This window comes from Leucopleurus acutus (genome assembly GCF_964270905.1).
Source record: "Leucopleurus acutus genome assembly, chromosome: 1".
Classification (NCBI taxonomy): domain Eukaryota; kingdom Metazoa; phylum Chordata; class Mammalia; order Artiodactyla; family Delphinidae; genus Leucopleurus; species Leucopleurus acutus.
The window spans coordinates 136,233,946-136,249,557 of record NC_139142.1 but is presented as its reverse complement, the minus strand read 5'-3'; the positions used below and the strand labels follow the sequence as shown (position 1 = coordinate 136,249,557).

At 41.8% G+C, this 15,612-nt stretch overlaps 1 protein-coding gene across 2 annotated transcripts in view; it reads right to left on the bottom strand.

The window, feature by feature from the left end:
- MAP2K5 (mitogen-activated protein kinase kinase 5) overlaps positions 1-5,624 on the bottom strand; it is a 267,148-nt gene extending 261,524 nt beyond the window's left edge. For both annotated transcript variants that reach the window (XM_082838889.1, XM_082838890.1), the window contains exon 1: positions 4,910-5,624. In XM_082838889.1, coding sequence (XP_082695015.1) covers positions 4,910-5,044 — 135 coding nt within the window. In that variant the 5' untranslated portion in view covers positions 5,045-5,624. The remainder of the gene's footprint in view (positions 1-4,909) is intronic.
- Positions 5,625-15,612: the final 9,988 nt, after the last annotated feature.

Sequence of the window (15,612 nt, the reverse complement as noted above, 5' to 3'; positions counted from 1 at the left end):
GCCTGCGCGTACGGAGCCTGTGCTCCGCAACGGGAGAGGCCGCAACAGTGAGAGGCCCGCGTACCGCAAAAAAAAAAAATTGATCAAAGGGAACTATCTTAGGCAGCCCTCACTCATTAGAGCCAAAAGACATTATTTTTTTCTTCTTACTCTAGTCTTAGCAAATGAAACAACTTTCTGTGGAAGTATTTGTAAAAGATTTTAGTGTTGAAAAAAATCCTTTCTACATATTTGTAGGCAGAAAGTATTTATTGACAGCTAAATGAAAACTGTTGAGCGAGTATAGAATACACAAGCAGCCAGTGTAACGCCTAAGAGTGTGGACGGGAGCCAAACTGCTAGGGTTGGACCTTGGCTCTGCCGTTCAGTCACTGAGTGACTGAATTTCTCTGTGCCTCCATTTCCTTCTGTGTAAAAATGAGATCATAACTGTACCTACCTTGTAGGACTAATGAGTTAATATTTATAAAGTGTTTACAAGAGTGTCTAGCACATGGTAAGTGCAAGTATTAGTGTCTGTTAAATAAATAAAACAAGTCACTGATGACTGGAACATTACAAATCTTACCTCATAACGAAATCCTAAATTTCAGCACCTGACAATCAGTGGAGGATGGTCTTTGGTTCACTTACTTCATCCTTCCACAGCATTTACTGAGGATTAGCCAGTATTGGTTTAAAAAGGGGTGGGGGTGGGGGGACCCTCCACTGCCCCAACCCTCCAAGTCTAGGTTATCACTGCTTACTTCCAGACAACCAATCTTGAGATGTGAACTCTAGAGTATTAGCAAACTAATTTAGGATCCTTCCTACTTATGAATAGCAGAACGTGTCAAACAGCAAACTTCTAACAACCATCTGAAAACCCTGCTGAGCAGCAATGGCCTCCTTTGCCCATCAACATAAACAAGGAGCCACACAAATTTACAACTAATGCGGGGGGGGGGGGGAGAGAAAGAAAAAGCAAACCTGATTGAGAGAATCATGAGAATCACGTGAACACAACTGACCATCTTGTTCTGCTAAAGCAAATAAAGTGGGGCTATAATAATGACAAAGAGGTAAAACTCAATCAGTATCTCCTGGTCTTTTCTAAGCAGGCACATTTAATTTTATGTGTATTTTCCAGTTGTATTTTAAGTGACTTATTTCAAAATGACCCTGTCTTATTCTCAACATTTTACTCAACTTAAAGTTTCTAAAGAGCACATAAGTTCACATATCTTGTTGGTGATCATTTCTTGATCCTTTTCTTCTCCTTCCTTTCAATAAATCAGTCAAACAAATAGCAAACCAAAAATATAAATGAGCATCTATAACGTGCCAGGAGGATAAAGATTACAAAACTGTAGGCTACAGAAGAATAAGACTTGCTCCTTGACTTTAGGAAGATTATAATCTGTCACAAAGATAGAGACAAACCTAAAAGACTAACAAATCTGAGCACTTATAGTATGATAAAAGAGCCAAACAAAAGACATAAATTAGCAAACGGTAGGTGCTAACTCAGAAGGCAGTAAAAATCACGGTCTCAGTTAAGATAGAAGAAACTTCACAGATGAGGGGAAATCTGGGCTGGAACTTGGGAGAGAGGATTCAAACAGCAAGAGGAAAGGGGGAACATTCAGATCTCCTGCACAATTTTCCCCTAACTGGGGACTGGATTGCCACGGGGAAACACAGAAAGCTGAAAAACAGATAACCCAAATGCCTCTGCCTACGAGGACCAGCTGGGTCTACTTCACAATGCACCAGTCCCTAACTATTCAGACGAAGGACAAAGGCCCCAGAGAGGCCCAGTGACTTGCCCACAGAGTCCCAGCCATTTGATGGAACTGTGAATGGAGCCCTCAACTACTGACTCTGAGTCCAAAACGCCCTCAGCTCCAGCTGACTCAGTGACTACAAATTGCTTCTGGCTTCCGTGTCTGGTTCTGCCACAAACCAGCTGTGTGGCTTTAGCATCTTCCCCATCAGGGGTTCATGCTTCCTCATTTGAAAACTGAAGTGAGGAGAGATATCAGATGAAGGGGAACGTTCCAGGTTTCATTTGGCTTTAGATTTTAAGGTTCCAAGCCAAAGATGCTGATGTGACTGTTGGTTTTTTGCCTATTTCTCAATGAAGAGATAAGGTAAACCTGGAAAAGAGATCTAAGGAGTCCTCCAGGATTTGAGCTTGCAGTTCCAAGAACTTGATATACAGCACCATTGTCACGAGCCCTCCATGAGGCCTTCCCAACATAACACGCTCCACCTGGGCGTACCTGAGCAAGCACGTGGCACATGGCACGCTGAGCTCTGGATGGTGGAACCGTTTGTGCAAAGTTTATTTTTAGGCCAGTCATCCTTGAGCCAATGTACAATTGAGAGATGCCCAGGCCCTATCCCTTCTGCTGCAATAACAACACTTACGGAGCACTTACTATGCTCCAGATTGTTGTAAGTACTTTACACATACCAACTCCACTAGTCCTCAGAACTCTGTGAGGTAGGCACTACTTTTATCCCCCCAACCCTATTTTTGTCTTTTTACAGATGAAGAAACTGAGATACAGAAGACACTTGCCCAAGTAAGTCTGGTAAGGCTTACGATGTAAACGCGGTCAGCCTGGCTCCAGTTTGTGTTTTTAACACTGTACCATTCTACTTAAAATAATACCTTCTGTTGTCTCAAATGAGTAAAGTGAAAGAAAGCTCTTGTCTTTCTCATCAGAGACACAATCTCACTTAATCTTTACAAGTCTTTGAGGCAGGTATCATTATCCCTAATTTACAAATAAAGAAACTGAGGCTCAGAGAGGCAGAGTGACGTGCCTAGTTAGTGGGATGGTTTACAATTAAACACAAATTTCTTGATTCAAAACCTAGTGTGCTGTCCACAAAACCATAACGGTGTGTATCCTCCTTGAAGCTTCCTCATTAAACAAATATTTCAGGGTCCTATGAAGCAACAGAAACAGAGAGGAAACAGAGGTGTCCGTCTCCTCCAGAAGTTTACCATCTCGTGGAGGAGACAGACAAAATTAGCACAAAACCCATATACTTTGCCAAAACAAAGTTGTGGAAACACAGAGGAGGGGCATGTGACCAAGACCAACACAGAGGAAAAGCCAAGCTGGGCTTTGAAGGACAGGTGGGAGTTGGCGAGCTGAAGACAGAGGCCCAGTGAAGAAGGCCTGGGCACCTGGGAGAACTCACGGTTAATTCTATATATCTGGAAGACAGGATGCTCATGGGGGTGTAGTGAGAGATGAAGCTGGTGCCAGGCAGGTACAAGCCAATCAAGATGGGCCCAGAGGGGCTTCCCTGGTGGCGCAGTGGTTAAGAATCCATCTGCCAACGCAGGTGACACGGGTTCGAGCCCTGGTCCGGGAAGATCCCACCTGCTGCGGATCAACTAAGGCCATGAGCCACAACTACTGAGCCTGCGCTCTAGAGCCCACGAGCCACAACTACTGAAGCCTGCACGCCTACACCCCGTGCTCTGCAACAAGAGAAGCCACCACATTGAGAAGCCCGCGCATCGCAACGAAGTGTAGCCCCCGCTCACAGCAACTAGAGAAAGCCCACGTGCAGCAACAAAGATCCAACTCAGCCAAAAATAAATATATATATATGTGCCCAGAGGACCACGCCAAGGAGTTTGGGCCTTACCATGAAGGGAGATCCATGTGCATGTGAGCGTGTGGAGAACTCTGGATGCAAAGAGAAGGATGGCATATGTGTACAAGATCGGAGGCTGCTGGTTTACTCCAGCTTCTGCACTCCTTGTGCAGACACCTGAAGATCTGTATGTTCTAGGTGGTCAGTAACATCCAGAACTCAAAATGACGGTACACAGATCAAATTTTGATTGAGTAACCTATGACAATCAAAAACCACATCCCAGATCTTCCTCTTCCCCCAAACCTCCACCCAGCCCCATCTTATCCTGCAGGTAAGTTCCACTATAGATCTGGTACTTGCAACATGCTCCTTGGTATGTCAGCTCTGCCTTTGATAGCACAGTTATTCAAAATATAAAATGGGCACGAAGTACTCTATCTCACATGAATACTAAAAGCTGAGAAGTAGTACTACAGCATGTGGAAATAAATACCAAGTAAAGTAAGGAAATCTGAGTTCTGGCACTGACTCTCCCACTCACAAGTAACATGGCTTTGGAAAAGCCATTTCACCTCACTGCTCCTTGGTAACTATCTGCAAAAATGATCAGAGGGCACAACAGGCCACCTCCAAGGTTATCCTCTGCTCTAACATTCCATGATTTTATTTGAAATACATTTTGAATATTTATTATGAAAGTAAGACTACATCATTGACTCTAAGATGCACATTTTCCCCTCTATTTTAACATCTCTGAAATTGGGTTTTGTACGATGTGTGGCATGTCATAGTTTAACAGGTCGCATTTTTTTTCTTTCTTAGCGGTACATAAAATAATGTCTTAAAACTTATGATGTCTTAGGCTTGCTGAAACATGATTGGTTAGAGTTGCTTTGTTTCCCTTTCCCACTAGCTACCAAGTTTAGAGAACTCAGTAGAAAGACAGGCTGGAATTTGGCCAGGGACATTCCAAAAAATCCTTGAGAAAAACTCTCTTCTAGATTCAGCTTTCTGTATCCCAGTTGGTTGCTTCTGTGTGTTATGTCCCAGTCCAGGCTGTGAGTTCCTTGAGGGCAGGGGTCCAATGTGATTCATCTCTACTTCCCCAGGAACCTGCACACTTGTCAGATTTCAGTCTATACAATTAATCAATGCTTGTGGTGGAAGAAATAAAACTGCCCCCATACGAGGCCAGCAATGGCCACTAGCTCAGGCCACCAGGGTAAGATTTGGTGATCAAGGTGCTTACTGCCCTACAAATCCCTGCGCCCCCCTCGCTAGGGACACTGAGATTAGCACTTACCAGCACATCCCTGAAGAGTAGCTGCGGCCCAGAGTGCACTGTCCAGTCCACGGCTCCACTATTTGGAATCTTGATGCGAATCACCAGCACCTGGTTCTCCATGGCATGGAAGGGGCCAAGGGCCAGCCACAGCATTACAGGTTAAAGGGGCTCACATCCTGGTAGGGGGAACCCCCTGGCTCCTCGTTAGGCGGGGGCTCTTAGAGGTGACAAGGGGACTGAGGGTCAGAGGACAGAGGGGCAGGAGGAGTGAAGAGAGGAGGTGGTCCGGAAGCAGCCCGCAGGCTCGGAGCCAGGCCCAGGCTGTATGGGGTTGAGGGATGTCTCCCTGTGAGCGTGGACGGAGCAAGGGGCAGGAGCCAGTAGGAACTAGCAGAGATCAGAAGGTTCTGGAGTTGGAAAAGAGAGCAAACGGCATCTTGCAGCTCTCTGCCGTCTGTGTGGGTGTGAGGGGACAGCACAGAGAAGACGCCGTTTTAGAGAGATACGGCGGCAGGTGTCCACTCCTTAAAGAAGCGGGGAGGGTCCCCGACTTGAGGGGACTCAGTCCGGGGCTGTTAGGAAGGAGCCCCAGGGCCGCCGGACCACAAGAAAGCCGAGGGGGCCCTCCGCGGGAGGGTCGGGGGCGAGTCCTCTGCCCCACCCCGAGCCAGAGTGCACGGCGCGCGCGACTCAGAACCTGCAACCCGAGGCCGCGCGTCCCGGCAGCGGCGGCGGCGGCGGCGGCGGCGGCGGCGGCGGCAGGAGGGGGAAGGCGGCGGTAGGAGGGGGAAGGCGGCGGCAGGAGGGAGAAGGCGGCGGCGAGGGCACTGTTACTCCGGAACCAAAACGCGCGGCGCCGGAACCCTGGAAGGCGGCGAGGGGACCCGCCTCCCGCGGCGCCATGTTGGAAGAGGGCAGCTCGTGGCCGGCCCCGCCCCCGCTCGCCGGTGGGCGGGACCTGAGGAGCAAGGGCTTGGCGCCGGGGTCGGAGTGGGGGCACCGACTGGACTCTTCAGTCGTGAGACCCCACCGCCCCTGTCGCGAAGTGACCACCCATGGCAACCGGATGATAGCCCTTTCTTTTCCCGACCATCATTAAAGTCAGCGAGGTGAAAACATTTAACAAAAGAAGGAGGAAACTGAACTAGAGCAGGGGTCCGCCAAAAGCCTATTGATGGCTTAAGATGCGTTGTTTCCCTGTTCAGAAGACTAGAAAAATAGAACTGCCCCTCTCGTTTATTCCTACTTTATCAGGCCCTGTACCTAAATATTCGTGGAGGTTTGTGCATCAAATGATCAAGAGCAAAGTTGTCTTTTTTTCCTTCTTCCAAGTCACAGATCCGGAGGATCATCTTTCTCCCAAATGAGCAAAGCGAGTGTGGATTTTTCAGTGAGGTCCGTTACCCCTATGGTTACCCTAAAATAGCAAACAGCGCACTATTCAAAAGCAACAGTAAAGAAATTCAGTGAAGAGTTTAACTGCCTGGGTACAGTTGCAGTAGTGGCATCATCTTTTCTTATTAAACCTTTGAAAAAAAATATCCTAGAACATAAACTTTCAACTAGATACCAATGTTTACGCAGTGATATCACAGGCAGTAGCTTGGTTATTTTTAAATTCCTTGTTAACCTCAGATTTTTAAATGCATAATTTTGTTCATCTATGATGCCTATACAGAAGTTTGTTTACAAACTGCAACGCGTAGTTTCGTCCTTTACCTCTAAGAAAAGTCCACATATCGCTTTACTTTGAGGGGCTGAATTTTGTATAAATTCGCTGGGAGAGGAGTGTCATTCCCCTCTCTAACAAATAGTTGATGAATGCGAGAGAAAAAATAATTTAAATACTGGTCAGTTTGGGTATAATATCAGTTTTTTACTGCATATTTTCTCTACCTGCATTCCTTTTTTCTTTTGGTAGTCTCTGTTTTATTTAGTTATTTATTTATTATTGATTTATTTATGGCTGCGTGGGTCTTCGTTGCTGCGCCCAGGCTTTCTCTAGTGCCGCGCGTTGCGGTGTGCGGGCTTCTCCTCCGCGGCACGTAGGATCTTCCCCGACCAGGGCTCAAACCTGTGTCCCCTGCATTGTCAGGTGGATTCTTAACTACTGCACCACCAGGGAAGTCCCTACATTCCTTTTATATTTAATTTGAAAGTCCATTGTAGAAGATAAATTATCTCTTTTCAGTTATTGTAAATGAAGAGCTTAGGTAGAAATTCATTTAGTCAGATCCTCCAGGTAGTCAAAGAATTGCCCTTTTCCGAACACTCTTGCGCTGCTGGTGGGAATGTGAATTGGTTCAGCCACTATGGAGAACAGTATGGAGGTTCCTTAAAAAACTACAAATAGAACTCCCATATGACCCAGCAATCCCACTACTGGGCATATACCCTGAGAAAACCAAAATTCAAAAAGAGTCATGTACCAAAATGTTCATTGCAGCTCTATTTACAATAGCCCGGAGATGGAAACAACCTAAGTGTCCATCATCGGATGAATGGATAAAGAAGATGTGGCACATATATACAATGGAATATTACTCAGCCATAAAAAGAAACGAAATTGAGCTATTTGTAATGAGGTGGATAGTCCTAGAGTCTGTCATACAGAGTGAAGTAAGTCAGAAAGAAAAAGACAAATACCGTATGCTAACACATATATACGGAATTTAAGAAAAAAAAATGTCATGAAGAACCTAGGGGTAAGGCAGTAATAAAGACGCAGACCTACTAGAGAACGGACTTGAGGTTATGGGGAGGGGGAAGGGTGAGCTGTGACAGGGCGAGAGAGAGTCATGGACATATACACACTAACAAACGTAGTAAGGTAGATAGCTAGTGGGAAGCAGCCGCATGGCACAGGGATATTGGCTGGGTGCTTTGTGACAGCCTGGAGGGGTGGGATAGGGAGGGTGGGAGGGAGGGAGACACAAGAGGGAAGACATATGGGAACATATGTATATGTATAACTGATTCACTTTGTTATAAAGCAGAAACTACACACCATTGTAAAGAAATTATACCCCAATAAAGATGTTAAAAAAAAAAAAGAATTGCCCTTTTCCACCTGCACTTCAGTCTTGTGAAAAACAAACCATTTGTTCAAGGTCCCCATGCACTTTTTATTGAAAGTTCATTTCCTATTATTTGAGAAAATAGACCACAAGGCCAGAGATTTTCTATGAACTCATAATTTGTTAAAATGGTTTTTATTGATAGTACTATGGGCAAAACCAACTCAATTTGTACTTTCAATTCTTTTGGATATATACCCACAAGTAGAATTGCTGGATCATATGATAATTCTATTTTTAATTTTTTGAGGAGTTGCCATGTTCCACAATGGCTGCACCATTTTACATTCCCACCAGTAGCCCAAGAGTTCCAGTTTCTCTACACCTTCACCAACACTTGTTATTTTCTATATTTTTGTTAGAAGCCATATTCTCATGAGTATGAGGTGATATCTCAAAGTGGTTGAGATTTGCATTTCCCTAGTGATTAGTGATGTTCATCTTTTCATATACTTGTTGGCCATTTGTATATCTTCTTTGGAGAATTGTCTATTCAAGTCCTTTGCCCGTTTTTAAATTGGCTTATTTATCTTTTTAGTTATAAAGTAATTTTTTTTTCAAAGGAAAGCTCAAGGATTTCTTTTTAATTTGTTTATTGTCACTATTGTTTGTACATCTAAATTACGTCTATACATTTTATAAGATTTTTTTTTAAATTTTTATTTATTTATTTTTAGTTTTGGCTGTGTTGGGTCTTCGTTTCTGTGCGAGGGCTTTCTCTAGTTGCAGCGAGTGGGGGCCACTCTTCATCGCGGTGCGCAGGGCTTTCACTGTCGCGGCCTCTCTTGTTGCGGAGCACAGGCTCCAGACGCGCAGGCTCAGTAGTTGTGGCTCACGGGCCCAGTTGCTCCGTGGCATGTGGGATCTTCCCAGACCAGGGCTCGAACCCGTGTCCCCTGCATTGGCAGGCAGATTCTCAACCACTGCGCCACCAGGGAAGCCCCATAAAGTAATTTTTAAATGAGGAAAATAAACATTTTACTACTATAAGTTCAGAGATGTTTTCTTTCATATCTTTTTACATTGCTCCCAAACTCCAATCCTTAACCGAGAATCTGATCCCTTCCCACTGCTTCTCAGATACTATCCCAGTCCAAACTACCATTACATTTATATTATATTTCTCTCTTAAATTTCTGTTTCCATTCTTGCCACTGCTACCAATGGTCTATGCTCAACCCAATTACCAGGGTTAGAATACCAAGTCACCCCTTTGGTTAAAACTATTCTGATGGCCTCCTAACTTGTACAGAATAAAAACTAAAGTCCTTTCCTTGACCTGCAAAACTCTACACAGTCTGCCCTCCACACCTTCTGGCCTTATGATCTCTCAAACGTCATTCACACCAGCCTCCTTCTTACTTTTCCTTGAACATATCAGGCATCCCACCTCGGGGTCTTGCATTTGCCCTTTCCTCTCCCTGGATTGCTCTTATCCCAATATTCACATGGCTCACTTCCTCCTGCTGATCTTGACTTAAAAACCACCTTCGTGTTGAGGCCTTCCCTTAGCACAGTCTTGAAAACCAGCCCCAAACCCACCCCACCCACAGATGCGAGCACGCAGGTGTGCACAATTCCTGGTCCCCTTCCCTGGTTTACTTTTCTCCTGGCCCTCACCACTATCTACCATGCCACATGTCTCAATCCTGTATTTGTCTCCTCACTAAACTGTAACTTGGCGAGGGAGGGACCGGTATGTGTTTTATTCACTGCCATGTCCCTAGTACCTGAAATAGTACCTGACACACAGTGGGCACTTTAATAATATTTGTTAAATGAATGACTGGATTTTGAAGGCAAAGTGGGTTGAGTAATAGGAATGCAACTACCATGTGCATCTCCTGCCTGTCTTGAGCCGCAATTGCTCCTTGGCCTTTCCACAACCACTGCCATCGTGGAGACTGAGACCACAACAATTATAGACTCCCACTGAACCACAAACTTTATAACAAATGTTGACTGCCTCCTGTGTTCAAAAATTCCACTCGTCTTCTTCAGTGCCGGGTGTGGGTCCCTACATATATCATTCAAATACTTGTTGATTTGGGGGTTTTTGGGTTTTGTTTCTTTCTTTCTCTTTGGCCACACCACGTGGCTTGAGGGATCTTAGTCCCCCAAACGGGGATTGAACCCGGGCCCCAGCAGTGAAAGTGCCAAGTCCTAACCACTGGACCACCAGGGAATTCCCAATACTTGTTGATTTTGATTTAAAGGAATATGACGAGAATAGAGGATGAAAACAGTAAGTTTCTAGTGGAGAAATCTTGCAGACACCATCCTAACCAAGTGATCAAGGTTAACATCACCAGTGATGTGATGTTGATGTCATGTACTCTCCTATATGATGCAACAAGAAGGGCATTTGACCTGTGGGGTCTTCTTCCCCAAACCCATAACCCCAATCTAATCATGAGAAAACCATCAGACAAACCCAAATTGAGGGACAGTCTACAAAATACCTGACAAATACTCCTCAAAACTGCCAAGGTCATAAAAAACAAAATGCAAAGAAACTATCACAGACCTGAGGAGACTAAGGAGACATGACGATGAAATGTATTGTGGGATCCTCAGTGGAATCCTGGAACAGAAAAAGGACAGTAATGAAAAACCGGTGAAATCTGAATAAAGTTTGGAGTTTAGTTAGTAATAATGTACCAATGCTGACTTTTCAGTTTTGACATAGGTGCAATGATTATGTAAAATGCTAACATTAGGGGAATCTGGGTGATGGGAACTCTCTGTACTATATTTGCAACTTTTCTGTAAATCTAAAGTTATTCCAAAATAAAAAGTTTTTTTAAAAAATAAGTTGCATTTCTACACACTTGTAATAATGTCTTAGAAATTTTAATTTGAAAAAGATATAATTTATTGTTATTACAATAACAACTGAAAAATAAACATAAGCATTTTCTTCATAGTGCTTAATATCCATTAGTTTAAAAAAAGGATATGAAGAAGCATGGACAAAAGTGGTGGGACTTACCTGGTGGCGCCGTGGTTAAGAATCGGCCTGCCAATGCAGGGGACAGGGGTTCGAGCCCTGGTCCAGGAAAATCCCACATGCAGCGGAGCAAGTAAGGCCGTGCGCCACAACTACTGAGCCTGCGCTCTAGAGCCCACAAACCACAACTACTGAGCCCAAGTGCTGCAACTACTGAAGCCCGCCCGCCTAGAGCCCATGCTCTTCAACAAGAGAAGCCACCACAATGAGAAGTCCGTGCACCGCAACGAAGAATAGCCCCCGCTCACCGCAACTAGAGAAAGCCCGCGCGCAGCAACGAAGACCCAACGCAGCCAAAAATAAATAAATAAAATAAATAATTTTTTTTTTAATTAAATAAAAAAGTGGTAAGAGACAAACCCTTGAAAGTGTGATGGGAAAGTCTGCTCTTCTGTGTTGTGGCAGGAATGGAAAAGAACAGTGGGAGCAATTCCAGCACTCATGCAGAAGCAGAAACAACAGTTCAACAGATATTCATAGAGCACCAAGTATGTGCTATGGACTTTAGATGCTGTAACATGAATTAATTTATGATGTCATTGGATTTAATTTCTACGTAATACATTTTCTCTCAGGTAGAGTAGGCTGGTGTTCCTACAAATCACTTAAGCTTTATTTCCCTTTTTTGATGGTTTAAACTTATCTATATTCTTTTCTTTATATTAACCAACAAACTATATCTCACATTTTTGTGGGGCTTCAGAGCTTGCAAAGCATGTCTCCCTTCATTATCCTGTGCATCGTAGGGAAGTATAGAGTAATGGTTAAGAATTTGGACTCTGTAGACAGGTTACAGGGACTGGAATAACACTCACCATGTGTGACATTGAGCAAGACTTCTTGGTTTCCACAGCTTAAAAAATGGGAATAAAAATAGGATTAAGGGAGCTAATATGTGTAAAGTGCTTACTCTAGGACCTGGCACAAAGAAACAATATGTGAGTGTTAGATAAACTCCTTATTGTATATATGGAGACACTAAGAAGGCTCTAATTTTTCTCAATTATATTCAACCAGTAATGGTATAGCAAGACTTAAACCATATTTTTCATCTCCAAAACAGGGTTCTTTGTATTACACATAGTGGAACAGCAATAAACATCAAGCTAAATCAGGCATGAAAGAATGATAATAAAATTTCAGAGTTAAAGGAAACTTACAAAATCACCAATCTAATCTTCTGCCCAATTCAACAATTCTCTCCACATTTACCTAAGGAATTGTCATACAGCCTCTCTGAACATCTCCAATAACGGGACTTACTTCCTCAAGAGGCACCCCATTCCATTTTTTGCCAAACCAATTAAAATATTCTTCTTGTCTCCTTGTTACCAACACACTATTTCTAGTTCTGTTTAAAAAGAGTAAGTCTAACTCATCCTAGTAGTTTCTGATTAATGTTTCATTTCACGTACTTCTACACATCATCCTGTTTGACTTTAAAATTGTAAAATTCCTATATGAGAAAATAGATGGCACCTTTAGAGATGCCTCAAAAGGATAACGCAACAAGATTCCAATCTTTTATTTTTCAGAAGGCATGGAACAGTGTAAGTTTGTTCATTACACCTGAGATAATATTTCAAAATTTGTTGCTGTTCTTGTAAAGAATCCATATGATTTCCAATTAAAGTATCCTTTTCTTAAAGCTCTTAAAAATGAAGGCATGTTTTCTTTTTAATTTTGAATCATCACATGTTCATTTGACATAGAGCCTTCATTATATGACAGATACTGGAAATACAAAAATTAGTAACACATTGTTCTCTTCCAGCTGTGTACAGAAGTAGTCTTTTTCAGTATGGCTTGAATGGACTTTGGATATAGATTCAGAACTACTAGATTTTGTTGACAGGTAAAATTAGTATTGAATAAAATTTGCCTTCAACATGGTCAATGCAAAAGATTTGTAGGATGAATGAACGACTGTTGATTTTTAATGTAATCTAAAAGTAAGTGACACTATTTAGATTTTAATTCAAACTTTGAAATTCTTGGTCCTTTCATTTTATAAAATTTGGATATTTGAAAGCATAAGAAACTAAAATTTTGACTTTATCTCACAGTCAGAGCCTTAATACTACGTGTAAAGAAAGGTTGCAAGATAATCTACTTTTTTTTTTTTCGTTTTTAATTTTGGCTGTGTTGGGTCTTCCTTGCTGCGCATGGGCTTTCTCTAGATGAGGCAAGCGGGGGCTACTCTTTGTTGTGGCGCGTGGGCCTCTCATTGTCGTGGCTGCTCTTGTTGCAGAGCACAGGCTCTAGAGCGCAGGCTCAGTAGTTGTGGCACATGGGCTTAGTTGCTCTGCGGCATGTGGGATCTTCCCAGGCCAGGGATCAAACCCATGTCCCCTGCATTGGCAAGCGGATTCTTAACCACTATGCCACCAGGGAAGCCCTAATCTCCTACTTTTATGAATTATTTTAATCCAATTCATAAATATATACATTTTTTGAAATAAAAATATCCATTTTCCTTAAATGGAGTTTTAAATTCACATCTATTTATTAGAGTATGGATTTTTATTTTGTATATTTTTCCTTTAGGGTTAGGGTAGACAACTTTTTAGATCTGATTTTAAGTTATGCACTTATATGAAAATAGAGTAAAATGAATCACTTTGTGGTTAATAAATTCAATATTCTGCTTACAGACAGCTTGTTATAAAATTACTGATATATTCTAGCAAAAGCAGTAAAGTTTATGTCAAATAACTACTAAAAAGATCATACTATGTAGCGTTAATGATGTTACCTTAACATACCAGCTTCAGGGGCTGCATAATTGTTTCTGCCAACCCATAAATTTTTGAGTAACAACAAAATTATTGTGATTTTTCTTACTAAATAATTCATACATTACAAAGAATGTATGTAACAAGGTCCATGAATCACTAAAGCATATAAGGATCATATATCTGATGACATATCTCTTTTCATAAGATGAATCCGAATAGATTTATGTATTTAGGTTAACTAAAAAATACCGAGTTTATAAGGTTCATAATTCTATCAACAACAACAAAATACTTCAAATCTTCCTTAAGAAGTACATGATTTGCTTTTAAAAACTGAAAGCTTTTGTTTATCAAAATCCTTGTTTAAGCTACTTTTCATGAAGTTTTACAGCGTTTAAATTGATACCATAAATATTACTGAAGATAAATTAATAATATAATGGAGTAGTACAATGTTCATAAACTGTATTTAAAATGATATAAGTGCAACTAAAATAGCTATAAGCAATACTATATAAAACCTCATTCTAGTAGTAGCTGATATTCTTTATCTAGCAACTAGGATCTAAAAGAGGATATTTTCATTTACTAACATTTTACATACTTTTCTTTGGTCTTATCTTTTTTTTTTTTTAAGACTTTTTTGACGTCGACGATTTTTTTAAAGTCTTTATTGAATTTGTTACAATATTGCTCCTGTTTTATGTTTTGGTTTTTTTGGCCGCGAGGCATGTGGGATCTTATCTCCCCGACCAGGGATCGAACCCGCACCCCCTACACTGGAAGGCGAAGTCTTAACCACTGGACCGCCAGGGAAGTCCCTGGTCTTATCTTTTTTAAGTTTTTAAAATTAAAAAAAACTTTTTGGCCATGCCTCGCGGCATGCAGGATCTTGGTTCCCCGACCAGGGATGAACCCATGCCCTCTGCAGTGGAAGCACGGAATCTTAACCACTGGACTGCCAGGACAGTCCCTGGCCTTAAAGTATCTCAAACCAAGTATACCCTTTTCTTAATGCTACTAAAAATGATCCCAAATGAGATTTCATCTATTTAATTCAAACTAGGTTTCACGAAATTGAGTTATTAGTAGTGAGGTGGATGGACCTAGAGACTGTCATACAGAGCGAAGTAAGTCAGAAAGAGAAAAACAAATACCGTATGCTAACACATATATATGGAATCTAAAAAAAAGAAAAAAGGTTCTGAAGAACCTAGGGGCAGGACAGGAATAAAGACACAGACGTAGAGAATGGACATGAGGACATGGGGAGGGGGAAGTGTAAGCTGGGACAAAGTGAGAGAGTGGCATGGACATATATACACTACCAAATGTAAAATAGATGGCTAGTGGGAAGCAGCCGCATAGCGCAGGGAGATCAGCTCCGTGCTTTGTGTCCACCTAGAGGGGTGGGTTAGGGAGGTTGGGAGGGAGACGCAAGAGGGAGGAGATATGGGGATATGTGTACATGTATAGGTGATTCACTTTGTTACAAAGCAGAAACTAACACACCATTGTAAAGCAATTATACTCCAATAAAGATGTTAAAAAAATAAAAACTAGGTTTCATACTAAAATTTTTAAAATTCCAAGAATACAACATATAAAATGATGTTAATGTTTTACCTCTTTTAATTTCTAACATTTTTTCTAAACAGTTATTTTCTATAGAAATTATGCAGTTATATTTTATCATAGTAATAATGAATCCTTTACTAATTTTTAAATTTTATTTTTATTTATGGTGAAATACACATCACACAGAAATTATCATGTTAACCATTTTTAAGTGTACAGTTCAGTGTCATTAAGTACATTCACATTACTGTACCACCATCAATATCATCTATCTCCAGAACTCTTTTTATCTTACACAATTGAAACTCTATACCTATT